This window comes from Histoplasma capsulatum, assembly GCF_000150115.1.
Source record: "Histoplasma capsulatum G186AR genomic scaffold supercont2.4, whole genome shotgun sequence".
NCBI lineage: Eukaryota > Fungi > Ascomycota > Eurotiomycetes > Onygenales > Ajellomycetaceae > Histoplasma > Histoplasma capsulatum.
In genome coordinates, this window is record NW_025544804.1 from 1,646,725 (window position 1) to 1,673,389 (window position 26,665).

The following is a 26,665-nucleotide window of genomic DNA, read 5'->3' on the forward strand; positions in this document are numbered from 1 at the left end:
CAAGAAGACGGCCCACATACGGAGTAGCTTGACGTTAATCCTTCTTCTCCCCTTTCAGGACCTTCTGCATGTATCTGGACAGTAGCTTGGCATTGCAACGGATTTTCGGTCCATCTCAACAACTCCTTTCAACAATAACAGCTTCAACAGCACAAGACGGTTGCGCCAGGCTTTCACGATGCGTTCAAGTAGGAAATCTCCTGCCTCATCTCTTGGGCAGCCCGTCTTCGCACCAATGAATGCGGTGAGGCAGTGCAGGCAATCCGTGCCGCTGATTTGCTACCTCCCAAGGCCGCTGAAACTCTGATCCTGGCGGCGACAAATGCTGCTGCGCCTTCCTCCACTTTGCCAAACCTTGGCGGATTTTGCCAGTTTCGAAGGAGAAAAAAATGAAAAAATGGAAAAATGAAAAAAAAGGAAACAATCACGGGCCAAGAGAAGGTTTCGCTTGCGGATGGCAAAGATCCCTTTCTATGGGACTGGAGAGAGAATTTGCATTACGGCGTACTCCCATGTTTTGATCGAATTCCCTATGTTGTTTTTCACCTAGCTAGGAGCGTTGGGCTTTAAAATCCGGATGTTGTTAGCTTCCGTGAACTGATCGCCAAGGGACTCTTTGTGAAATTTTCAAAAGTCTTTGATGTTCTGAGTGCAATTGGGAGTCTTCATGCATGCGGTCAAGCTATTCAGGGGAATGATGCTTGTAGACATTAAATCTGTCGTTGTGGACTGACACGTCTGACAGTCGCCAACAAAACAACAACCGAAAAGCCTTGTCCCGACAGAGCGTAGAGAGTCGTCAAAGCAATTGCAATTGAACCTCGCATTGCCCCGTAGACCATTCTCCAAGGGACCAGATGTTTCCCGGGGTACCCTTCCTTTGTTGCGAAATCCCATCCCAAGGCACAGCCAAGAAAGAGTACACTTGGTTAGTTCGCTAAACAAGGGCGAGCCCGCTAGATCTCCGTTCTCCCTCGACGTGAGACTGACTTCTCTTCCTCCCCCCCAGCAGGACCTTGGGCTTTGTTCAACTCCCTCCCTGTGCCATTTTCCTATCCTTCTTCCTGGCCCTGAGCTTGGCCGCTTCGATTAATATCCCTTGATGGCCAGATATCCAACATTGTCGTCTTCCATCCTATCGGCTTCCACCGCATTGGCCGAGTGTGGACTACCGTGTTGACCACCGTCCTCCTCGGGCTACTTCCTTCAGGAGAGTTGAATTACGCCATTGCTCGGCCATCTATGTATTTTGCTGCCGGCGTTTTCTAGATATTGTGCCAAATCTGGTGGCGAAAGTCGCCCCCCGGGAATAGAGGACAGTTTCGACGTTCGTGTGAAAATATCCCCAGCCCTTCCCGATTGCAGTTGACGACCTTGATTCCTTGATACCAGCGGGATCTATTTTCCACTCTTCCCCCCTCTTCCGTATCTTTTGGGCTTTCCACGCGTTAGTCCATTCGCTAGCTTCCTTCAGCTTGACCATGCGACGCTCCAGAGCTGTGGTGATATAATCAACCATCTCTTTGGCAGGCTGTCCGTTACTTCTCGACTCGACCCCCTACACTAACCTCTTCACTCTGCCACACATATCACGTAACAATCATGTCACAGCCGCCAGGAGATGATGGCTCCTCCCCTCCCGCAGGCCCTCCTCTACGGCGTGAGCGTGCGCCTACCATTACAATAGATACTTCCGCCGTGAGTGCTGTTGGTGAGCCATCCCAACTCCATGGACCTCCAGATGGAATACCGCCTCCACCGCGAATTTCCACCGAAAATTCAGATGAAGGCTCCAGACTCCCCGACGAAACCACACCCACTGCTGAGCTGCGCTCTGTTAATTCTTTTGAGGGAAGGGATAAGGGAAGCCGCCCAACGTCGCCCCATAACGTATCGTCGCCAGCTGCAAAATGGCCCGAAAGCCAATCCCATAACTTCTTAGCTGTTCCTGGGACTCGATCGCGGGGGAACTCTCTAGATTCGGAAGAGGTAAACAATTCTCCTGGTTCTGTTTGGAGTGACACATGTGTTGCGTCTGCACCTTCGGCTCAAGATCGCCCGTCTCGAGATGGTGATCGCGATGCACATGATATTACGAAAGACCCCAATGCACTGAAGCCGGATCCCGGCACGGAGGATGATTTTGTAGTCGAAAACAATAAATTCGCATTTAGCCCAGGCCAATTGAACAAAATGCTGAATCCCAAAAGTTTATCTGCATTCTACGCTCTAGGTGGACTCGCAGGGCTTGAAAAGGGGTTGCGATCAAATTGCCAGACCGGCCTCAGTCTCGACGAAATGGTTTTGGAGGGGAAGGTCAGCTTTGAGGAGGCAACCAAGCAGGGCGGCAGAAACCTTGATACGCAGGATCTAAAGTTGCGCCCCCGAGTTATGAGCTTGAAAGTGGACACCGATGAAAAGCATGCGAAGGAGCGCAGATACGTCGACCGAAAACTGGTCTTCAGTGACAATCGACTGCCAGCGAAGAAAGCTAAATCATTCTGGGAACTCGCTTGGATTGCCTACAATGACAAGGTGTTGATACTACTCTCTATCGCAGCCGCGATATCTCTCGCTCTTGGAATATACCAGTCCTTGACAGCGGAAGACGGCGAACCCAGGATACAATGGGTTGAGGGAGTGGCTATCATCGTTGCTATTGTAGTTGTGGTTGCTGTCGGTGCTGCTAACGACTGGCAAAAGGAACGGCAGTTTGTGAGGCTCAATAAGAAAAAGGAGGACCGGATGGTCAAGGTTATGCGATCTGGAAAATCCGTGGAAATATCTGTTTATGATATTCTTGCTGGGGATGTGATGCATCTTGAGCCTGGTGACATGGTTCCCGTTGATGGCGTATTTATTGACGGCCATAATGTGAAATGTGATGAATCTTCCGCAACCGGCGAATCCGATCTTTTGCGGAAAGTCCCCGGGATGGAAGCATATCGAGCAATTGAAAACCATGAAAGTCTTTCGAAAATTGACCCGTTTATCCTCTCAGGCGCTAAAGTTTCTCAGGGTGTTGGCACCTTCCTTGTCACTTCTACGGGTATTAATTCCAGCTATGGAAAGACCCTGATGTCGCTCCAAGACGAGGGAGAGACAACTCCTTTACAGACGAAGCTTAACATCCTTGCTACTTATATAGCAAAGCTTGGTCTTGCAGCAGGTCTATTGCTCTTCTTGGTTTTATTCATCAAATTTTTGGCGAGTTTGAAAAATATTCCAGGTGCTACTGCAAAAGGTCAAAATTTCCTTCAGATTTTTATTGTTGCTGTCACTATCATTGTCGTTGCAGTCCCAGAGGGATTACCACTCGCCGTTACACTAGCGCTTTCGTTCGCCACTAACAGAATGTTGAAGGACAACAACTTGGTGCGTCTATTAAGGGCTTGCGAGACCATGGGTAATGCGACCACTATTTGCTCGGATAAGACGGGTACACTCACCCAGAACAAAATGACTATTATCGCTGGCACAATTGGAACTGCTTCTCGCTTTGGTGATAAAGCTAGCCAAGACACCTCTGATCAAAATAACCTCAGTCAAAATCCTCCGGAAACGAACGACGTCTCGCCGACAGAATGCATCTCTACGTTATCATCCTCAGTCAAGGATCTTTTGAAACAATCTATTGTATTGAACTCGACCGCATTCGAGGGTGATGAAGATGGAGTTACAACATTTATTGGGTCTAAAACTGAAACAGCACTCCTCAACTTTGCTCGAGATTATCTTGCCTTGGGATCTCTTAGCGAAGAAAGATCCAACGCAACGATCGTTCAACTTATTCCATTTGACTCTGGTCGAAAATGCATGGGTGTCGTCATGAAACTCTCTGAGGGCAAATTCAGGTTACTTGTTAAGGGCGCTTCCGAGATTCTCATTGCAAAATGCACAAAAATTGTTCTCGACCCGGCCGGCGAGTTAGCCGAGGCTCCTCTCACGGACAGCAACAGGACTACTCTCAATAATATTGTGGACAGTTATGCATCAAGATCATTACGCACAATTGCTCTGGTCTACCGAGATTATGAACAGTGGCCCCCTCGCGGCGCTCCTACCCAAGAATACGATCGTAGCTTGGCGGTTTTTGAATCAATTTTCAAAGAAATGGTTTTTCTGGGTGTTGTGGGCATTCAAGATCCTCTGCGTCCAGGTGTTACAGATTCCGTCATTCAATGTCAAAAAGCTGGAGTGTTCGTCAGGATGGTCACCGGCGATAATTTAACAACCGCTAAAGCTATAGCCCAAGAGTGTGGCATATTTACGGCCGGCGGAATTGCAATGGAAGGCCCCGTATTCCGGACCCTTCGTTCCCAGCAAATGAGCCAGGTCATACCAAGATTGCAGGTCCTCGCGCGATCCAGCCCAGAAGATAAAAAGAAATTGGTTTCTCAGTTGAAAAGGCTGGGCGAGACCGTAGCTGTCACTGGCGATGGTACTAACGATGCTCCAGCGCTGAAAGCAGCTGATGTAGGTTTCTCTATGGGCATTGCTGGCACTGAAGTTGCTAAAGAGGCTTCTGCTATAATACTTATGGATGACAATTTCACATCTATTGTGAAGGCCATGGCTTGGGGGAGGACAGTTAATGATGCCGTAAAGAAATTTTTACAGGTGAATATTTCCCGCTAACTATGTAGTTGGCCTTTCTAATGTTGGGTTCCCTTAGTTTCAAATCACGGTCAACATCACAGCCGTTCTTGTCACCTTCGTCTCCGCCGTAGCCGATGACGATGAGGAATCGGTTCTCACAGCTGTTCAGCTTCTGTGGGTCAATCTCATCATGGACTCATTCGCTGCGCTGGCTCTAGGTAACTTCCACCACCCCCCCTAACAGAATTTACCACTTCCAAAGTTGATGAAATTGGATAGCTAACTCTTTGTCCAGCAACCGACCCCCCAACCGATACCATTCTTGACCGGAAACCGGAACCCAAATCCGCTCCATTAATCACGATAACCATGTGGAAAATGATAATAGGACAGTCGATCTATCAGCTTGTCGTCATATTCATTCTCAATTTCGCAGGGGAAAATATTCTTAATTACGAATTTAGCGGAGGGAATGCCGAGAATGAAATGGGTCGCTTCAAAGCCCTTATTTTCAACACGTTCGTTTTTATGCAGATATTCAACCAATACAAGTAAGGAACCCATCACATCACTGCGGCACCTCAAATTAATATGGAATACTAATACATTTTTTTCCCTTTCATAGTTCGCGACGTATTGACAATGGTTTCAATATATTTGAAGGAATACTTCACAATGCATGGTTCATCGCCATTCAGTTTGTTATCGTCGCTGGTCAAGTCCTTATCATCTTCGTTGGCGGCGAAGCATTCCATACAAAGCCCCTGAATGGCGTCGAATGGGCCGTCTCTATCATCCTAGGCCTCTTGTCGATGCCCATGGCTGTTGTTATTCGACTGATACCGGACGAGTTCATCCAGAAGTTAATCCCTCAGAGGTGGGCTCGCAAGAAGACAAGTCCACAAGTTGTCGTCTCAGACGAGGATCGCTTCGAGTGGAACCCTGCTCTACAGGAAATCAAAGATCAGCTGGCATTCCTCAAAACCGTCCGTGGAGGACGACTTAATCACTTAAAGCACAAGCTAAAGCATCCGGAACACTTGATCCCAAGGTCCAGGAGTGGTTCAAGGTCGCGGGATAGCTCTATGCCACAGACACCGGTCGACGGAGCCCAAGACGCCTTTCCATCGCTGGCCTCGGGAACTCTGGAATCACGCTCTCGCAGCAGCCGGTCGCGATCCAACTCAAATCTGAGGCCGGCAGCGGTGATGGCAGGTGTAGTTGCCGGTAGTATCGGAGGTTGGTCGCCTGTGGGACGAAGTCCAGGAGAGGCAGACGCTTTCAAGCTTTCACCCTCCAGTCGACATTCGGGTCTCGGGCAGCATCAGGGAGTTGAAGTCCATCCTGATACAAGAGAAGATGACCCGGTAATCAGTGACTACCCATATTCCACTCGCGTTCCTCCAAGTCAAAATCCAGACTTGGCACCTGATTTCCCCCATAGCCCTTCCCATTCGGGCCCGCCGAGTCGCGGCCGACGATCTACTTCGAGACAATCAAGGCAGTCACCCAATAATAATAACACTCCCCCAAGCCCAGCTGCTCCGCAGTCCTAACTCTTTCCTTGAACAAGGTTCAACACACGAAAAAATTTGGGAATACTGAAGATACGTTCTAGTCTACCATATTCACCACTTGCCCCGCTATGTCTTGCAGGTTTGCCATTTTCAGTCTCCATCAGCAGCCAGTTTTAATTTTAATAACTTTTGGCTGAGCCTAAAGTCATATTCAATTCGACATTCTCACCAGGGACGTCGCCCTCGAGTCCTACTTGCGCGGCACCGGAATGCGCGTTTGGGCCCAGCAAATTTTTCTGTTTGTCAAAATGAAAAAAAAAGAAAATAAGTAAAAAGTGCAGCACAGCATTTGCATAAGCATGGCGTGTGGGTTGTAGAGTCTTTTATTCTAATTTTATTCTTTCGCTCTACCTCGTTTGTTTCACCACTCGTTCCCTCCCCCTTATCTTAGCTACATTGGCTATCGATTTACTTACTTCCCTATGTTTACATCACACACCTTCGTTAGACCACCCTTTCGACTCTGCCCGTTCTTCTCCTTCCCGTCCTCCATTTCACTTATCTCATCCTTTCATTGTGGGTATTACATCTTCGGATTTCTATTTTTGCGTTTGGCATCGCAAACCACTTGTTCCTGCTTTCTCCTTTTTATTGTAACCTCCTTTTTGTTTCACTCAGCCGCGTCTTTTCTCTATGGTATATTTTCCTTTCCACCTATTTCTGTATAATATACAGATATACTCTCTTCACGTTTCTCTTTTAGATATTTTCCTTTTCGATTGTTTTTCCTTTTGAGGCTCCCTTGGTCGATATTCTCACAAAAAGCTAAGGGCACACCGTTTAATCCACATTTTTCCAACGCCGGCGCATTTTTCCTTTGCTCTTTTTATTCGATAGCCTCATTCACGATTATTTTGAGGGTCTCTCTCTTCCTTCATTCCCCGTGGCACGCCTATCTTCTCTATCTCATTCTCTCGCTTGGCCTCCATTTTGTTCGGCGTTGTTGAAAGGTAAAAGGATACTTCTGGTTTTCGACTTTTCTCTTCCTCTCGTCTTCATCCTTTATTCTTTCTTGATATCTTTTTGTACTCTTATCTATAGACATTTGGCAGTGTATCAAGAAATAAACACTTTCATAATCAGTTACTTGAAAAAGTACTACTACACCTTTGATTCTCAGGTTTGACAGATTCTAGAGAGCATCTATATTCATCATCACACTGTACAAACCCCGGGGGTATAATGTCGGTTTTAATTCCCCTTTATAAAATTGAGTCACTGACTTGGTCCTTGGGTTGTGCTCCGAGCAAAAAAAGCATCCTACGTATTTCATTGCCTTGTAGTTCTGACGTCAGCTCCAGGGGGAGGTAGGTATAGGTATCATGCAGGGATGGGTGTAGCCAGGGACTTAGGACCTCACCCCTTGCAAGATTAACGGCGGTCAGCACTTTGAAATCTAAATTCCATCAATCAATTGGGAACCGGAAAATGTTAAAAAAGCTTTATGATGATGGTTCTATATTTATATATATATATATAGAAATATTCCTGATATCCTTGACCAAGTAGCAAATCCTTACTTTCTTTACTGACCCAAAATTGGTGCTGGCGGCGAATCTAACTTATTTCGAGCGGAACGGAAAGATTTGATAAGACCGAGACTCCGAAGTAGTGGTGAATGAGTTATTGCCATAGTTAACGAGCATTTGCATATCGCTAGCTGTGTATTTTGTCTGCGATGAAGTGACTGAAAAGAAACTCAGGCCACATCGGGTACTTCCTGGCTTCCTCAAGTTCTGTTCAACTGTAACCTTGAACCTGTTGCTGGAGACTTTTTGACCTGTTGGAGACTTGTTGCCGGACACCCTCGCCGCATGCAAGGTGGCGGCTGCACAATATCAATTGAGTTACGGCAGAGGAAAGGCCCGCAAAGTGGAGAAATTTCCCCGCCGGACTTATGCATCGACACCTCACCCACATTGCAGTCTGGCATGCATAATGGACTCTCAGCAATCAACAGGTTAGAGATAGGTGAAAGATGGAGTTTGAGGGTAGAAATTGGGGTTGATTTTCTAAGAAATATAGTCGTAACTATAAAGAAAAAAGAAAGAATAAAAACCAAAAAATCTACCCCGCGGAGCCCACTCGATCAAGCTGGGGGAGAAAGGGATTGAATTTGTGGCCAGCGTTGATACTTTTAGCGGAGAATGTATATGTATGTACCCGAAATTTTGTTGAAGGTCAACCCCGCCTCAACCAGTAATCTGTAACTACTCCTACGCTGTAAGTTAGTACTCTGAACAGATAGCGCTGTGAAAAGTTTTGACTCCCGAATTTGAATTTTTACTGAAATACTTATGCCGGCATCAAGCATTGCCATTCAATCTCTTAATTAAAGAGGTATTAGACTTCAGAGGGCTTTAGGGGCAATTAATGGTGGCTTGCTTACTAGCTCACTCACATTGCCCAATTCCACAGGCATAAGATCCGAAATGAAATCTCAGTTTAGATTCTTAGTGAGAATCCAAACTCTTTACACGAGCATATGGACACCCCCCTTGGAGTGGGAGTTCGGAGTCCGAGATTTCCGCGAAGTGGAACATGGATGTTGAGCTAAGGGACGATGGTGACCGCGGGGATCAAATCAAACCCTTGGTCCTACAGCAAAGCGCGTGCCGTGGCTGCACACTCGCAGTTTGTTGCAAAATAATTGAGGTTCGCATCCTTGCTCACACATAATGCTAGGATGAGCTGGCCTTGTGGGTCGTCTGGACCCTCTACACCCCGGCAACTTCGTTCTCCTCCCCCTCAGTTCCTCGATTTCTGTTTTTTAAATAACACGAAGAGGAACTGATCTCTCTCAATTCTTCTCTTCCAAATTGCTGTCCAGTCACAATTTCGACACCAACTGAGCCGCCATGTCCTCCACCATGGATTCCTTCCCCATATTCTCCGTGGCCCAGACACTGCTCAGAACTGCCAAGGCATGGGTCCCCATTCCAATCCTGGGGCCAGTGGTCTATCTGGTTGCGGTAGCGGTGCTCCGCAACAGAAGAGTCAAGAAAGCCGGGAAGAAATTAAATTATCCAACTCGAGAGTCGATGGCCACGATGAGCAATGATGATGCGTGGAGAATCCTCCTGGATCTTGGCCAAATGGAGTTCCCATTCACCTATCTTAAGGCGTTACAATTCGCTTTGTTTAGGGTACGTCTAATGTCTTGAACATGCTGCGGTGGATGCAAAACTCTCTAGCCATCGCCGTCCTTTAAATTGTCTAACTGACCAAAATAACCTGGGTGCCATCTACTACGTTATGACAATAGACCTATGGAATCCCCACCATCTCCAAAACCCTAGTACAAACCGGCCAGTTCGCGAAACCAGAGTTCTCGATGAAACGTTATGCAGACACTTCTGTGCTAATTTCAGAATTCGTGGGCAACCCCCCTACTTCGGAGCGCGCCAAAGCTGCGATCGCCCGCATGAACTATCTTCACAACGGATACAGAATGTCTGGGAAAATCCTCGATGATGACATGCTCTTTACTCTCAGTCTTTTCACACTAGAGCCAATCAGGTGGATTAACAGATACGAATGGCGCAAGGCTTCAGAGTTGGAAGTGTGCGCCCTTGGCACTTTCTGGAAGAGTGTAGGCGATGCCATGGAGATTAGCTTCGAGAATCTACCATCATCCAAGGTAGGGTTTAAGGATGGTATCCAATTTTCGGAAGAGCTCAGAGTGTGGAGCGAGGATTACGAGCGGAGGACAATGGTCCCCAACGAGTGGAACAAGAAGAATGCAGATCAGACTACCGCAGTTCTCCTGTGGGATTACCCTCTTCTCGTGAGACCGATGGCTCGGAAGATGCTATTTTTCTTGATGGATGACCGTCTGCGCGAGGCAATGATGTGAGTGTTTTCTTTTCTATTCCGTTTAATTTTGCAGAAAATGCGTACTGGCCATTACTCTCACACGATATGCAGGTACGAAAAGCCACACGTGCTCTACAGAGTGGCATTTGGCTCAATTTTCAAGCTCCGAACATGGTTTCTCCGTTATCTCTCCCTCCCCCGTCCGGAGTTCATGCGGCTCCGCCGCGTCGCTCCAGGTACCAGCGCGGAAGCTCGCTATAACATACTTAACTGGGAAGGTGCTCCCTTCTACATCCAACCAACTTTCATGAATCGGTGGGGACTTCGTGCTTGGTTCGCATGGCTTCGCGGGATGCCACTTCCTGGCGATGATCCCAATCATTGCCCAAACGGATACTATATCCCAGATGTCGGGCCAAAGCATTTTGAAGGGAAGGGGCACGACCAGGTTAGGAAGACAATGAAGCGGTTACATACAGAGCGAACTGGCAAATGTCCGTTCCTTTTCAAATAGATATATGTCTATTATACGGTTTAGTTCGAAGGAGAGGTCATCCCCACTCCCAAAGGCCATGGCATGTTTCAATTGAAGGAGTGCTGGAGCAAAAATTGGAATGCGTTATGGTGGAAACATCTGTTTTGGCCGGTTTTGGCAGGCGTTAGATGCATTTCATTCTTCCAAAGGTACTGAATATGTTCCTTCTTTCGATTCTGCATTTCCGCAGAAGGACCATCTCTCTCCGACGCTATGCAAAAAACTTTCCTGAAATGGCAACGAAGATTATTTAACCTTTTGTGCTGCTAGTTATGAGAAAATGATGCTTATTCCTACAAAGAATGCATGTTGTGTTAGCGTTGCCGATTTAAGGTTTCTACCCCACAGCTTCTAAATCTAATCCAATGATCGGATAACCTTAAGTGGACCACAACCACCAGCTATCCGGGGTTAGCCGCAGCCACCCAGATCTGTCCTGTGCAAAAAAGTTATAAGATCAAGGGATCCTTGTAGAAACTTATATAATAGGCCTAAAGCTAGGTAGTTAGTTAACTAACGATTGCTCCCCTCATTTCCCCTCTTTTTCAGAATCATGGTGTTACAAAGTGCCAATAGGATATACATCTTCACAAAATCACTGGAAGGGACAGAAGAACCACCACCACCCTCTCTGACGAATTCCATCTAAACCGAACGGAAAACAGCAATCTTGTCATACTACAAGCGAAGAGACCATGGCCACTTTAGCCACTTTTAAGCCTCCCGCGGTGCAGAATGAACCAACTGTGAGTTTCGAGTATGCTCATTAGAAACTTGCTTGGGATGAGTGTGACCCTGGAAAGAATGCGTATCTGGGGGATGGTGAACGATTAAATCAAACTTAAGACGCGGATCACGGAAATAACTATCTAACTTCTTGCCCTTTGATGGTGGCGGGAAACTCCTACAAATAGCAAAATTACGCCAAAGGCTCCCCAGAGCGGGAAAAGCTCGCGAGTGCAATTGCGGCGTTCAAGAAGCAGGCTCCGTTGGAGATTCCACTTGTTATCAACGGGAAGCAGGTATGTTACATCTATTTCATTGTTTTTTCTTTTTTCAAGAATGGAAAACTATGAAAAAATGAAATGCCATAAAAAACGTACCCCACATTAATCATACCTTTTCTCTCCACCTTGCAGGTAACCACATCCTCCGAGCTGCAGACTCAACTAAACCCATCCGCCTACAAGACCACCCCCGTCGCCAAGTTCCACGCAGCTGGCCCACAAGAAGTCACCACGGCCATTGAGACAGCGCTGGCGGCCAAGAAATCGTGGGAGACCTTACCCTTCGCAGACCGGGCGGCGATTTTTCTGAAAGCTGCTCATCTCATCAGTACCAAGTATCGGTATGAGCTGATGGCTGCAACGATGGTTGGGCAGGGGAAGAACGCATGGCAGGCAGAGATTGATGCTGCGGCGGAGTTGTGTGATTTTTTGAGGTAAATTTGCATTCTTCATCTATTAGTTAAAGATTGTATATATATATATATATATTTCGTTGGATGAGGAGATGAGACGCTGATGTTGGTGCAATCTCTGAATAGGTTCAATGTTCAGTATGCTGCCGAGATCTATGCACAGCAGCCCATTCATAATGCTCCTGGGGTTTGGAAGTAAGTTACCTTCCCATTTTTCCTGTGTTCTTCTTGGTCGATCGAATTTACTCCGATGAAGTTAGTTTCTCCTAGCAATATCTAATAGCACTTATCATCTCGAAGCCGACTTGAATACCGGCCCCTAGAAGGTTTCGTCTACGCCGTGTCGCCATTCAACTTCACCGCGATCGGAGGCAACCTTCCCGCCGCCCCTGCCCTCATGGGAAACGTAGTGGTCTGGAAACCATCCCCATTCGCCGTCGCAGCGAATTTCCTAACCCACAGCATCCTCGTCGAAGCCGGCCTGCCCCATGGCGTCATCCAATTCGTCACCGGCGACGCCGAGCAGATTACAAAGACAGTCCTCGACCACCCTCACTTCGCCGCCCTGCATTACACAGGCAGCACGGCCGTCTTCCGCTCTCTGTACGGTAAAATTGCCCAGGGTGTTGCAGACGGCAAGTACATCGGATACCCGCGTATCGTCGGCGAGACAGGCGGGAAAAACTTCCATCTCATCCACTCCAGTGCCGATATCCCCAACGCGGTAAGAAACACCGTGCGCGCCGCCTTTGAATTCCAGGGCCAGAAATGCAGCGCTTGCTCGCGCGCATATGTCCCCGCGAGCATCTGGGCCGAGTTCCGCCGCCAGCTCATCGCGGAGACACAAGCGCTGAAAATCGGAGATCCGGAAGATTTCTCCAACTTCATCGGCCCGGTGATCCATGCGGCGGCGTTTAAGAAGCTCTCGTCCGCCATCGACGAGGCGAATGCGGATTCCCGCCTCGAGTTGCTGGTCGGCGGCAGCTACAGCGATGAGACGGGCTATTTCATCCACCCGACAATCTACGCGACGAAGGACACAGCTCATCCGATTCTCAGCACGGAATATTTCGGGCCCATTTTGGCCGTCGTTGTGTACGATGATACGGTTGATGGTGCTGGTGGAGCCAGCGCGTTTGAGTCCATATGCAAAACTATCGACGCAACTAGTCCTTATGCGCTTACGGGCGCTGTATTTGCGCAGGATCGTGCAGCAGTGTCGTATGCGGAGGACGTGCTGCGGAGCTCTGCGGGGAATTTCTATATCAATTGTAAATGTACAGGTGCTGTGGTAGGGCAACAGCCGTTTGGAGGGGCGAGGGCGTCCGGTACGAATGATAAGGCGGGGAGCATTGGGCTGTTGAATCGGTTTGTGAGCGTTAGAGCGCTGAAGGAAGAGTTTGAGGGACTGCAGAAGGTGAAGTATGTCAGTAATGAGTAGGGGATAGGGATCAGGGAGGAAAACTGCGTGTTTCGATTATATCTTTTATTCTCAAATTTGAGAGTTAGTTGGGGAGTATTGGGATGGAATCAATGAAATATATGGTGCTGAAATTAGATGACCTTCTGTGTATAACTGGATCCTCTGCTGGTATGTATGTACTAGGTACCTAGTTATGAAAACAAAATGAACAACAATAGATTTAACAACTTGTTCTCTTTATATTGTGGAAAATAATAATAATTAATAAATATAGCCCATATTGTGATGAATATGAACTGCATGTATACTCATGGAACAACTGGTAAATCTACCTTCAAACACCCGCATATTCGCATTCGCCCTGTAACCCCCGTCAACTCTCAGTGGGAGGCCACTATTTACCTGACTTAAAGAAGCAGATATTTAGGCCTCTCCCGCTGGACAATTGTCCCTGAAAGATGGGGCGATTCATCTATAGAGCCGATTAGCCCTCGGGCCAGTTCAACTATCAATAAATGGCCCTCGAGAATGGAGGAGAATGGCCACAACCGAGTATATAAGTATATATATATACCACACTTATTCTATTCAACAGTAGAGCGTAATCGAGCAAAAGCAAACCCGGGAATTCCAAGAGAGTGCCCAAAGCATTGTTTCGTTAATTGTAAAGCGGGACAACATAATCATTAATTAAAAAGGGCATTGAGACGAATAAATGGGTTTGATAATTATCGCGATATCCTGTTTGAAGATGCAGGGGCACGGTATTTCTGCATGCATCGATTGACCATGAACCCACGAAAAGAGCAAGACACTCTTGACAAAAATGATTCAGAAGTGTCCTTAGATCCTTGAAGGCCTTGTGACAATTGATTCGTTTCGCCAAAGTAGGGGTTTGATTTGATTCAGACCAAGGCTATCAGGCATGTTGTGTAGTCTGTTTGCATTTCAGTACTAGTAGCAAATGAAGATAACAAGGCAACAGTAGGAGCAACCCCGGGACGCGAGCATTGAATTCAGTTCCGAGCCTTGCTTAGACCAATTGTCTTTTTATATGCCCATTGAGCTAGACGTGACATTTCTAGAAATATATTTTTTTTGGTGGGGTTTAGATATGCTTTCCAGTAGAGCCTTCCTGGCGTAATATATTTTGGCAGATTGGATCTCTCTACTTCACTCATGAAACAGGAAAGCCGTGACCACTAGAGCAATCCTTTAAAGTTCAGGCCTTAACCCCTTAATATAAAACAAGTAACATTACCTTATTTGGAGAGAGCAAGCAAGAGTTTTGGCCAAAGCTTGAGGGATCCAAACAAGCCATTTATGCCATAGGTATGGTATGTCAAGTACCTAATTGCATGGCTCCCCAGTATTAATCGAGATTTCCAAGCTGAAAAGATGTACAAAGGAAAGGATGCTGAAAAAAAGCAGACGACGGCTGATATCAAAACTTGGTAGGCAGTTAGATGGTGGGTTCTCCTCTCGTGGGGAAACCCGTCTCTCTCCGTTTGATGGGATCCATACTGAGATTTCTGCTGTCTTTCCCAAAAGGCCCATCAAATGCACTGTCTAAAGGTCATCCAAGATATTGATAGTCGTGATATGCCCATAGATATAGACCTTCAACTGGCATTTTGGTTCGTTCCTGATTCCCAGACGTTTGGGGCCTGGAGACACACTAGTCCCAACCAGGACACCACTAGCATCATTTTAGGACTAGTGTGGCCATCAACGGGGTGCTCGGACAGCGACGCTAGTTCCAACCGAGACTAGTGCAACAACACAGAGCCCCCGTCCCAACCTGTTTGTTTCTCCTCCTGTTCTTCTGTTTCTCACCGCTTCCACTCCATCCACCACACACCACCACCTCCAACACCACTACCACTGCGAGATACATCTCCCATCTACCTGCTTGACATTCTGATATTGTCTCTCAGCTCTCTTCACTCCTCCATCTCTACACTCACAACCAACAATGCGTGAAATCGTACGTTGTTATTACCCTTCACTCTGCCGTTCTGACGCGTTCTTAGCACCCTTGTTGTCTTCCCCCTCCCCAACTCCATCCCCTTTTTTGGTGCCCAATTCTGTGTCAAACACATATATCTGCTCGCGGCATACCTTCTTAGAACAAATACTCTTAGGAACATACGATAATGGGAAGTGTGAAATTGGTTGCTAACGTGTTGTGTAATTTTATTTGGGTTGTTTTTCTAGGTTCACCTCCAAACCGGCCAATGCGTATGTCCCTTCGCCCCCCCCAACAACCCCCTAACCCCCGCGCGAGATGTTGATATCACTGCTCCTTCTTTTTCTTTTTCGGTTCCTGGTTGATATTGTCACTTGGAGGAAGTTCATTGTCTAACCTTTGGAGCTATTGGTTGATGGAATAGGGTAACCAAATTGGTGCCGCTTTCTGGTATGTCTACCATTCCTGGTATTTGTTTACCATACTTTGCACTGACAATGTTTCTTCTTCTTGAATAGGCAAACCATCTCCGGTGAACATGGCCTCGATGGCGCCGGCTAGTAAGTATTGCAACTAATATAAAATTATCTATATAATGACGAGAATCTCGACCCCTAACTCGGTAAATAGCTACAACGGATCCTCCGATATCCAGCTTGAGCGCATGAACGTCTACTTCAATGAGGTGGGAGAACGTTTCCCACCCCGCAAGAGCAGCCGTCAGTCTACTAATCGGAATATACCCCGTAGGCTACCGAAAAGAAATATGTGCCCCGTGCTGTCCTCGTTGACCTCGAGCCCGGTACCATGGACGCCGTCCGTGCTGGTCCGTTTGGCCAGCTCTTCCGTCCAGACAACTTCGTTTTCGGCCAGTCTGGTGCCGGTAATAACTGGGCCAAGGGCCATTACACTGAGGGAGCTGAGCTAGTGGACCAGGTCATCGACGTCGTCCGTCGTGAAGCTGAAGGCTGTGATTGCCTCCAGGGCTTCCAGATCACTCACTCTCTTGGTGGTGGTACTGGCGCTGGTATGGGTACCTTATTGATTTCCAAGATCCGTGAGGAATTCCCAGACCGTATGATGGCAACTTTCTCCGTCGTCCCTTCGCCAAAGGTTTCTGACACCGTTGTTGAGCCTTACAATGCTACCCTCTCCATCCATCAGCTCGTTGAGCACTCCGACGAGACTTTCTGTATTGATAACGAGGTATGATTCGATAGTTTCTTGATCCTTTCGCGGCCAATACATTTTTACGAGATCTTCTAACCGGATATACAAAGGCTCTGTATGATATCTGCATGCGGACTCTCAAACTCTCTGAGCCATCTTATGGTGACCTCAACCATCTCGTCTCCGCCGTCATGTCCGGTGTGACCACGTGCCTGCGGTTCCCCGGTCAGCTCAACTCTGACCTTCGGAAACTCGCTGTGAACATGGTTCCCTTCCCTCGTCTCCACTTCTTCATGGTCGGATTCGCTCCTCTGACCAGCCGTGGTGCATACTCCTTCCGCGCTGTCACCGTTCCGGAGTTGACCCAGCAGATGTACGACCCTAAGAACATGATGGCTGCTTCTGACTTCCGTAACGGCCGCTACCTTACCTGCTCCGCTATCTTGTAAGTTTTCTTGAATCACCTCCCCGGCCTCGTATTTTCCTTCTAACGCAACTGTTTTTCTCCCAATTAGCCGTGGTAAGGTTTCCATGAAGGAAGTCGAGGATCAGATGCGCAACGTCCAAAACAAGAACCACACCTATTTCGTTGAGTGGATCCCCAACAATGTCCAGACCGCTCTCTGTTCCATTCCACCTCGCGGCCTCAAGATGTCATCTACCTTCGTTGGAAATTCAACCTCCATCCAGGAGCTCTTCAAGCGTGTCGGTGACCAGTTCACTGCTATGTTCAGGCGCAAGGCTTTCTTGCACTGGTACACTGGAGAGGGTATGGATGAGATGGAGTTCACGGAGGCAGAGAGCAATATGAATGATCTCGTTTCTGAGTATCAGCAGTATCAGGATGCTAGTATCTCGGAGGGAGAGGATGAGTAGTAAGTTTCTGTTCCACCATTCTTTTGCGTTGAATTCAAGCCTTAGATTACGCCGCTGCGCAAATGTATATCTTTAACTACCTATGTCACTAACCGGTTGTTTTCTTTTAAACAGTGCCGAGGAAGAGGTTCTTGAGGGCGAGGAGTAAAGGGGATAATAGGAAAGCAACTTCAAGAGAAATCAACGTATAGCGAAGCGAGCGTACGAGGCCCGCATTTTTGAAACCAATTCATCAATTCTTTTTAGTTTTGTTTTTAGTTTTCTTGTTCATTCATTCAATTAATTTATGTTCTGTGTTCTCTTGTTTTCTTTTTTCCAGAAGCGATAAAATCAATTCTTTTTATACCTGGACTACAAATCATGATAAAGTATCACCGCTTTTGTGTCAGTTATTCATGGGATATGAAAAGTTTCACATATGATATATTGTATGTTCTTATGTGTAGCCCTGACTTCATGAAAGGGAGTGGTAGGTAATAAATAGTACGTTGTATATGATATGGCTATGAATGAAAACGAGAAGGAACATACTGCCACTTCTGAGAGTACCCACCCAGCACACCATCCATCCATCCATCCATCCTTTATATATACATTTTTTTTTTTTTTCAACAGGCACATGGGAGACAAGACGCAATACTCACTCACTCCTTTCACAGGTAAAAACAAAAACCTAGAACATCAACTAGAAGAGTAGCGACGATAGTAGAACAACACTCAGGGGGCGAAAAGGAAATTAGAGAACAAAAGCCGGGTCTGTCTCTCTCTCTCTCCCTCTCTGCCTCGGATTGGGATTTTTTTTAAAAAACGCAGCAAACCGGCATTAACTAACCTCCAACATCCTCTGCCCAAGCCCATCAACATCTGAAAAGTAAGGCCAATCAAGGCAGGGCAGGGGGGGGGGGGGGTTTGGGGGAACAAATCCCAGGACTTCAACTACTCCAGCGAGTATCCGGGTAGTTAGATAGCTTCCGAAGCATATATTTAGCTTGCACCATCTGCAGCGCTCTCCCTAGCCGCTTCGTCGTCGTCGCCGCCGCCACCACCCTCAAGCCATGACCCAAACTTATCAAGCCGCTCTGCTTCTTCCTCGTCAGCCTGGTCACTGTCATCCTCCGCATCAACGCCAGCTAGAGTAGTTCCGGCAGTAGCGGCGTGTCGTGAGCTCGATTTCCTGAACCTCTCGCTGCCATCGGCTATGTATGCCGCCACCCGTGTGCCTGAGAAGAAGCGGCCGTCCATTTTCTGGGGAGATGGGGAGGTAAGTAAGTATTGTAATTGTTTAGGAGGGTTGATGAAAATGAAATGTAGGTCCGAACTCCTCCTCTCTCTCCCCGCCTTCTCCTCCCCTCTTTCTACTCCTCTTATTTATTGTGATACGGGAGTGATTAGAAGGAAGGAAAAAAAAAGGCACAAAAAGGATATTTTTGGGAAATTATATAACGGAACGCACCTGAACGCAGATTTTTGCTGATTCGACATCGGCGAACCGGACGCTCGCGACACCATCTTCCTCCTTATCATATAATACGACGTTAGTGACGTCGCCCAGCTTCGAGCATTCTTGTCGAATGTCTTCCTTGATATCTAGGATTGCGGCTGGGTCCTCCTGTGGAGTATGAAACGCGGTTTGAGTCAATATGGAATGTACGTTTGATAGGAAAGTTGGCTTTATTCTCCTGCCCCTCTACTCTTCTTATTTGCGAGGAGATTTGGTTTTCTGAACGAAAAACATAAGGAGTGAGGACGCGTACCTCCAGTTCTTGTAATGTAAACATATGTTTCAAAATGACTACCTTATCCCATCGAGATGAACTTGGCGGAGCCATTGAGGGTTCGTCATCGTCCCAGTCCGCAAGTTTGCTGTTGACACGCAAAAAGTAAAGGAGAAAAAAAAAAGTGAGCATCAACTTGCATGTAAAATACGTCTGAACAAGGTATGCCGAAAAAGGTAGAAGGCGGAAGGCGAAAAGAAAAAGACACTACAAACCTATTCAACCGCTGAGTTTTCTTCATAATTTTTCGCTTTTCATTCATATTTGGTTTGGTCGGTGCATCCTTTTGCACTTTGAATGAGTAATCTGCCGTCTGAACCTTCATCTTGCCATCTGGACCTGTTTCTCCAAATCTAAAGTCCGTATCATCAAGCATCTGGATAGCAAGATTGACTGACTCGGGACGGAAGTACACGATCAGAGCATCGCCCTTGAACTTCCCTTCGTCGTCAGTATACATTTTTATCCGTGGTCGTCGTCGGTCGATCTCCTCGGCGATGACGCCGCACTTGCTAAAAACATTGTTCACTTCTTCAATCGTGGCATCGAGCGGGATTGACGTGACGTAGACGGCGGTGTTTACGCGAGATTTTTTGGCCTTGTGCGCCTGAGACTGTTTGTTTTCCTGGACAAGCATGGCCGTAATCGTATCAGCTTCAAAGTACATTTGATAACAACTATGCGAAGGAAAATGAAAATTGGGGTTCCAACTGACCTCTTCACAATTGGTATAATTCTTCCGTTTCAATCGTCGCTGCTGCTTGAAATCGGCGGGCTCGTGTTCATCTATACCTTCAACTTTATACGCCTCTCCTTGTTGTTCTAAGAGGGCATTGTCCACCTATGTGCTCCACCCAACAGACCAGTCAAGCAATTAGAATACTGTCCAGCATCCAACTGGAGTGTAGGATGATATTGATTTTCCTTGACCCATTGATACCGTAGGCTTTCGGGAAACAAGTAGAGTAGCGTGCAATGACGGAAATCTTCAGCAATGCATTTTTTTTTTTTTGCGCCCAAGGCGAAGCCTCCCCGTGTCTTTCCTTATTTGCCGACAGCACATTGTGGGTTTCTCGATCGCAAGATGTAGCCATCATTGGGACGAGAGAAATAACCAAAGCAAAACATTTTTGTTTCTTTTGGGCCAACCAGTAGGGAGGGAAGAAAGCAAGAGTTTCATGAACTGCCTACCATTGGGACCCATCTCTTCAGCGCATCATCGTAATACCACTCTGATCCATCCTCCGCCTCCAGAATATACTTGTTTTCAAGTTTCGAATAGGAAATCCTGTAATCGTCATCGAACTCGTCAGGGGACTGCGGAAAGCCCTTTCGAGTGGCGGTACTTTGTTCGTGAGGAATTGGAGGTGCCTCCATGGTGTTGGCGGTTACTTCGTAGAAATATAGCGTCGAAGTGGACGGTTGGCCAGAAGAGAAGAAGACCGATTAAATGTGCAGTGTATGTGTGTATTATGAGTAGGTATAGTTATGCTAAGATGATTGTAAGTTGGTTATTGGGGAGTAAGCTGGTTCAAGTGGTTGGATAGCTTCCAAGCATGTTGGTTCACGCCGGTCTAAATAGGTTTAGTGTCATGGGCCGTTGACACCAGCACCAACCACGTCCAGTTTTAGTTCGAGCTTCGGCAGGGGCAGCGGACGATCGCCTGTGCAGCTATGCGACAGTTTAGTTCCAAGGCTCGTTTGAATAGACACGGATAATTCGAGATCAATTGGAGTGATGCGGCGAAGCTGTTCCGTGTTTACCAGCATCTCCATGCTCAGTACCAGTATGTGGTTAAAACCCCTTGATGCGCCCGCAGGCTCCTGTAATATCTGTGGGATGCATGGAACCGCCTGTAGTGTCTCAATCCACTATAGAAATGTTTGTTGTATTTGTTTCGTGGGTACATAGCCCTGATTTCGTGATTTATTTGACGGAGTATGGTACTTAGGATTTGCTTTCCTCGTTTTTATGTAGTGGTTTCGTGTACAGGACATAGTAGTATTGCGACTTAAAAAATCCCCTCCTTAGTCAGAGCAACTTTGGATTGGAAAAAGGCCTTTAGAGATATTTTTAACCCGTGCGTCATTCTCACTGGGCAGGACTCCAGCCAAAGTACTGCATCCTCATGATAATTGCAGTAAAGTAACAAGGAATCAGTTAGAGATGACTAGTATCTCCACGCATACATAGTGTGGATTATGAAACTACTGGCCGATTGAAATAACCAGCCCAATGTCTTCTATTTTCATCATGTAGGGGATACTTGTATACTAGTATGTCATATTGATATTTCTCGATTGGATTTGGATGGAAGAATGTCATTATATTAAGTTCTTGACTTGAGCTTTGATGCCAGCCCCTGAAACAATGGTTATTCTAATACCTGCTCGCACCGGTATAATTTTTCTTGAAAATGGTCTTTTGCAAGAGCAATGAGCTCATCAGTAGTAAGTGGCATGTTTTGTAGTTAACTATATTCTATCCAATAACTTTGTCATCAGCATCATTTCTAGGTAACTAGATCTCACAATTCCTTCATTCAGCGACATGTGAATCCTCCGAGTGCTCTGACTACTTTGGCCGCCAAATTGGGTGCCAAGCCCCTTGAGCGTCAGACTTCCCCGCGCCCTGCCACAGTGGCGGCGACTATTGGTTTTTAACCACCACACATCCCGCAGCTGGAGCTTCCGTTGCCCCATCTGGCTAGTTCTGTGGGCTCAAACCCCTAGAGATAGCTCCGGACAACCTCACCACCTAACCTCAGGGTACCGAACCGCCCGCACGGCGCTTATGGTCGAATCTACGAGCCATGGACCGTCCTGACTCTACTTCCACCCCTGATACAGAAGCGTCTAGGTCTGGTGGCTACTTTTCTTCTCATCCGCCGTACGCCGTTCCAGAGCGTGAGTACGCCAACGGCCGGCAACAGCCAGAGGGCATTCAAACCACAGAAACCCCGCGCTCGTCGAACGCAGGGTTTTCATCTGTCCCAGTCCCAGCTTCCCAGTCAGCTTACTCGTCATGGTCTCCAATTCTGACTCGACCTCGGGGTAGCAGTGGCAGCGGTGCTTCTATGAACGGGCTTGAAACACCTCTTCCTCCAGACATGCCCGCCATCAACGATCGTGACGTGAGACCTCAGCGTCCGTCTGGGCCTGCAAGGACCCCTTCTAACACATATGCCCCTGCCCGGAAGCCCCCTCAATTCACCCCGCTTCCCTCTAACAACCAGATACCCGTTGCTACCAAACGTCCATCACGGCGAGACCCTGATGCGAGATATCGTGCCCAAGAGAAGGCCTACGTGCAACGAGTGCGCCAGGGACCTAATGAATGGTTCAATTTTGAAACTCAGATCCCCGGCCTAAATTTTACCCCAGATTCCGAACCGGAGGAAGAATCTCCATCATCAGAGTCGCAATTTGATAATGACCCTTTCGATCCGGACACCCACCTCGTCTTGGAAGATGACGATGCCCAGCCCACCCTTGAGGAGCTGCAGGATCCCAAAAATAAAGAAAGGCTTGAGTGGTATTCCATGCTGGCCTCGGTGCTTAAAGGTGATGTTATCAGGCAGGAGAAGCAGAGGCTGATTGGGACGATGGAGCAGAAAAGCCGCGAGGTATGGAATTTGGAAATTTTTGTCGGGGCCAGAGCAGCGAGGTTTGGACGGCCGATACCCTTACAGAAAAAATTCGTGGAGTGTCAGATAAGCAATCTTGGCCCTCTAATCGAGGACATCATATCCTTTGAAATCAAAGGGGAAACTGAAGTTGGGAAACCTCCTCTGAAACAAGTTGAAGATGTCGTGGAGAAGATCGAAAAGTGCGAGAGCCTCTACCCTAGTAGGCGAATTCTACAAGCGGAGCATCCTCGCGCTGCATCGGAAGAATTCCAAGAAAGTTGTGAGGCCATCATCGCGTGGCATAATACAACCATGTCCATTAACACAGAGCTAGCCATCCTGAAAAGATGGGTAGGTAATGAAGAACTGGATTTCGCGAAGCCGATGACGATGCCGTCCCATGCGGCTGATCTATCAGACGAAGGCTCCTTCCTCGACCGGATAATGAAGGAAGACGGTCTTAAAACACTTCAAAGCACCGAGAACATATACGATAACGATAAGAAAAAGGAGCCTTCTATCCTGGACGGTATTGGTGGTGTCATTAAAAAGGCGAAAATTACCTTAATTGAGAACGCTGAAGCATTTGCAAAACGCCATTTACCACCCTACATCGAGGAGCTGTTGACGCTGATAAACTTCCCTTCGCGACTTATTCAGGAGGTCATCCGACTGCGGCTTTCCTATGCTCGAAAAATGAAGGACCCCGCATTGCAATCTCCCATCTTAGTTGACCAAATGATCGTACAGTTCCAAATATTGCTGAAGGTTGCCGTAGATATTAAACAACGTTACCTCGTTATCTCTGATCCCGAACCTGGTTGGGATCTTCCACCATGCGTTGATGAGAACTTTGATAACATTGTCGTTGATGGACTGAAGTACTATTTCAAATTACTAAACTGGAAGCTGAGTGCCAATAAGAACACTTTTAAAGAGGCGGAAATTCTGGAAGGGGAATGGGAGTTCTCCAATGAAATTGGCCGCCAACTTGAGAATGGAGACATTGAGGTGGCTGAACAATTTAGGTATGCATTACTTACTTCTTTGGATCCCTAGTAGGAAGCGGATATGGAGATCTCATCGCTAATTTTCCCGTAGTACTTTAACAGCTAAATCCCTACAACGATTGATGATCCACTTTGAGCGGGAGTTACATAGTAGACCGGAAGAAGATGCTGTCGAGACAGAGAAACGTTACAAGCAAATTTTTGATTCGGTGCGGGTTCGGCAGCGAAAGCTTTTCCGCTTTTCCCGTCTTTTGCGCCAGCGATTCGAGAATGCAACAGAATTCAATTTACGGGAAGATATGGTTGAAACCTTGTCGGAGGCTCTCCTGGCCTCGGGTCATTTCTTAGTTACTTCGAACGATTCCGTGGGCCAGAAAGGTGTTCATTTGATTGGATCGCCTTCACTATATGGGAGACCGAAGGATATCCAGTCTATCCTAGGCACGTCTTTCCGTTCTGAGGACTCTCCTGAGGACCCTTCCAATCCCTACATTCTTGTCGTTCGCCCTGAAAAGGGATTCAGTTGGAATGGCAAAAGGATGGAAGTGGACCTTTTGGAACATCCAACCGATGTCAGATATGGCAAGTTACGTCTCGTTGCGGACGGATCTCAACAACGGCTTCAGAATGCCCGCCTCGCTCTGACTAGACATACTGGGCTACAGCTGGATATTACCATCGAACAGCGCGCCAACCTGGGTCGAGTGAACGTTGAACTGAACAAGATCAAGAAGACTGCATATAAACTTTCAACGGGTATCATTGACAGCGTCGAAATCATCAGGCGACAGAGCAAAAATGCAGACAATCACGAACTCATCCAATCCTGCTTCGCATTCGCGACGGAATTTGGCAAGCGATCTTTGATGTATATGGACGCCAGCCGACGTTCGTTGAACCATTCCAAGCTTATCAATTTGGCGCTCGATTGGGTTTCCTTCATATGTGACGATTGCGACGCTGCAGATCGCAAAACTTTCAAGTGGGCTGTTGCCGCTCTTGAATTTGCTATGATTGTAACTCATGGGCAGAACGTACTTGCCATCAGCAACGAAGATTACTGTCACCTCCGTCTTAAAGTTGCTGGCTGCATGTCACTTTTAATCTCCCATTTCGATATCATGGGCGCGAGATCATCGTTAGCTGCACAAGCTGAGCAACAACACGCGGATCCCTCGGGACAAGGGTTCAGAAAACTGGATCTGAGCCGGATTACAGATGATGCGCAGGCATCACAAGAGGTACAAGAAAGACGGGAGCAGCTCTTCGCGGAAATTGACCTGGCTAGAATCGAGGCTGATGCGAAGCGTCAAGCTCTGGGCAAAGTTCTGGAAGGCGTCAATGAAGCAGATCGATCCGTCACTTTTCTGTCATCATCGGCGACAAATATCACAATGCGATGGCAACAAGGCCAGTTTATCGGTGGAGGGGCATCTGGCTCAGTCTATGCTGCTATTGATTTGGATACCAGCTACCTGATGGCTGTGAAGGAAATACGCCTCCAGGAACCGTCCTTAATCCCAGGAGCCGCGCAGCAAATCCGGGATGAGATGGGTGTTCTCGAAGTGCTCGACCATCCCAATATCATTTCGTACTACGGCATTGAGGTGCACCGGGATAAGGTATATATTTTCATGGAGTACTGCTCTGGTGGATCTCTCGCAAACCTTTTAGAGCATGGCCGTATCGAAGACGAGACGGTCATCATGGTATACACCCTCCAGATGCTGGAGGGTTTGGCTTATCTCCACCAGGCTGGCATTGTCCATCGGGATATAAAACCAGCTAATATCTTGCTCGACCATAACGGAGTTATCAAATACGTGGATTTCGGTGCGGCAATGGTCATCGCCCGCCAGGGCAAAACCTTGGCTGCCATGGATCATTACTCGTCTCACGCACGAGATGGAAAGGGCCATGTGAAGGACGCATCCGGGCAGAGGAAGAACCACAAGTCAGTAACAGGCACTCCTATGTACATGTCGCCGGAACTGGTCAGAGGAGAAGTCGGCCACACCTCTGGCCGCCATGGTTGCATGGACATTTGGTCTCTTGGTTGTGTTATCCTCGAAATGGCCACGGGCAACCGACCCTGGGCAGGTGTTGACAACGAATGGGCCATCATGTACAAGATTGCACAGGGTAGCCAGCCGCAACTTCCCACACCAGACCAACTTAGCCTGGAAGGTATCGATTTCATCAAGCGATGTTTTGAGATAGACCCCGTCAAGCGGCCAAGTGCGACAGAACTTCTCCAGCATGAGTGGATTGTCAACATTAGGCAGCAGGTCGTTGCTGAGCCTCAAACCCCTAGCAGCGACGGATGGAGCACTAGTGGTAGTTTACCGCCGAGTGGTGTGACTACTCGGCAAAACTCAAGCAACTTGCTTTGAGAATATATCCATCCATCCATCTATATATATATATTTACTATTTGATGTGCAACGCGCATCATCCTAGCTTTCCAGAGCCTACGAACCTGTGAGAGTAATCGAAACTACAATGTTCACCTATTCATATATATTTACATCTTTCCCTGGACATATATTTTGCTCGAAAATGGAGAAAAGAAAAAGCACCGAGCCTTCGTTTTCGAGGGCTCACATGAAAGATCGACTTGGAGATGTTTTATAATAATAATACGTCACGACCTTCATTTCTTGTGTTTGCCATTCATTTGCCCAGACGACGAGATACGTGTTTTTCCCCCTTCTCCGTGGCTCTCACTCTCATCCCGTTATTGTCATCTACTTAACTCTACTTATTCCTCAGGTATGGGTTTGCTTCTTGAGTGGAATATTTGGGATGGATCTTTGTTGGTGGTGCTCTAGGGGTGGTGCTTTAAGTTTCATTTATCATGTTTGCT

At 47.3% G+C, this 26,665-nt stretch overlaps 7 protein-coding genes across 7 annotated transcripts; 5 read left to right on the forward strand and 2 right to left on the reverse strand.

Annotated features, from left to right (window-relative positions):
- Positions 1 to 1,602: 1,602 nt before the first annotated feature.
- On the forward strand, positions 1,603 to 6,155 carry HCBG_03589 (calcium P-type ATPase; the record flags this gene model as incomplete). Its single annotated transcript, XM_045430638.1, has 4 exons — positions 1,603 to 4,620; positions 4,676 to 4,817; positions 4,895 to 5,150; positions 5,225 to 6,155. 4 exons carry the CDS (start codon positions 1,603 to 1,605, stop codon positions 6,153 to 6,155), a joined length of 4,347 nt encoding a protein of 1,448 aa, XP_045288781.1.
- Positions 6,043 to 6,669, reverse strand: HCBG_03590 (uncharacterized protein; the record flags this gene model as incomplete). Its single annotated transcript, XM_045430639.1, has 2 exons — positions 6,043 to 6,412; positions 6,616 to 6,669. The coding sequence occupies 2 exons, from the start codon at positions 6,667 to 6,669 to the stop codon at positions 6,296 to 6,298; spliced, it is 171 nt and encodes a 56-aa protein (XP_045288782.1).
- A 2,365-nt stretch (positions 6,670 to 9,034) lies between these two features.
- HCBG_03591 (uncharacterized protein) lies at positions 9,035 to 10,782 on the forward strand (the record flags this gene model as incomplete). The annotated part of the gene is made up of 3 exons (XM_045430640.1): positions 9,035 to 9,322; positions 9,442 to 10,028; positions 10,104 to 10,782. 3 exons carry the CDS (start codon positions 9,035 to 9,037, stop codon positions 10,504 to 10,506), a joined length of 1,278 nt encoding a protein of 425 aa, XP_045288783.1.
- A 440-nt stretch (positions 10,783 to 11,222) lies between these two features.
- HCBG_03592 (delta-1-pyrroline-5-carboxylate dehydrogenase PrnC) lies at positions 11,223 to 13,388 on the forward strand (the record flags this gene model as incomplete). Its single annotated transcript, XM_045430641.1, has 5 exons — positions 11,223 to 11,273; positions 11,442 to 11,549; positions 11,667 to 11,968; positions 12,074 to 12,142; positions 12,248 to 13,388. The coding sequence occupies 5 exons, from the start codon at positions 11,223 to 11,225 to the stop codon at positions 13,386 to 13,388; spliced, it is 1,671 nt and encodes a 556-aa protein (XP_045288784.1).
- A 1,826-nt stretch (positions 13,389 to 15,214) lies between these two features.
- Positions 15,215 to 17,890, forward strand: HCBG_03593 (tubulin beta chain; the record flags this gene model as incomplete). The annotated part of the gene is made up of 9 exons (XM_045430642.1): positions 15,215 to 15,357; positions 15,588 to 15,611; positions 15,764 to 15,789; positions 15,858 to 15,899; positions 15,970 to 16,024; positions 16,090 to 16,545; positions 16,620 to 16,954; positions 17,025 to 17,384; positions 17,500 to 17,890. 9 exons carry the CDS (start codon positions 15,346 to 15,348, stop codon positions 17,531 to 17,533), a joined length of 1,344 nt encoding a protein of 447 aa, XP_045288785.1.
- A 479-nt stretch (positions 17,891 to 18,369) lies between these two features.
- On the reverse strand, positions 18,370 to 20,537 carry HCBG_03594 (splicing factor U2AF-associated protein; the record flags this gene model as incomplete). Its single annotated transcript, XM_045430643.1, has 6 exons — positions 18,370 to 18,630; positions 18,839 to 18,994; positions 19,140 to 19,248; positions 19,376 to 19,785; positions 19,876 to 20,001; positions 20,352 to 20,537. The coding sequence occupies 6 exons, from the start codon at positions 20,535 to 20,537 to the stop codon at positions 18,370 to 18,372; spliced, it is 1,248 nt and encodes a 415-aa protein (XP_045288786.1).
- Positions 20,538 to 21,973: 1,436 nt separating this feature from the next.
- Positions 21,974 to 26,192, forward strand: HCBG_03595 (MAP kinase; the record flags this gene model as incomplete). The annotated part of the gene is made up of 2 exons (XM_045430644.1): positions 21,974 to 23,817; positions 23,891 to 26,192. 2 exons carry the CDS (start codon positions 21,974 to 21,976, stop codon positions 26,190 to 26,192), a joined length of 4,146 nt encoding a protein of 1,381 aa, XP_045288787.1.
- Positions 26,193 to 26,665: the final 473 nt, after the last annotated feature.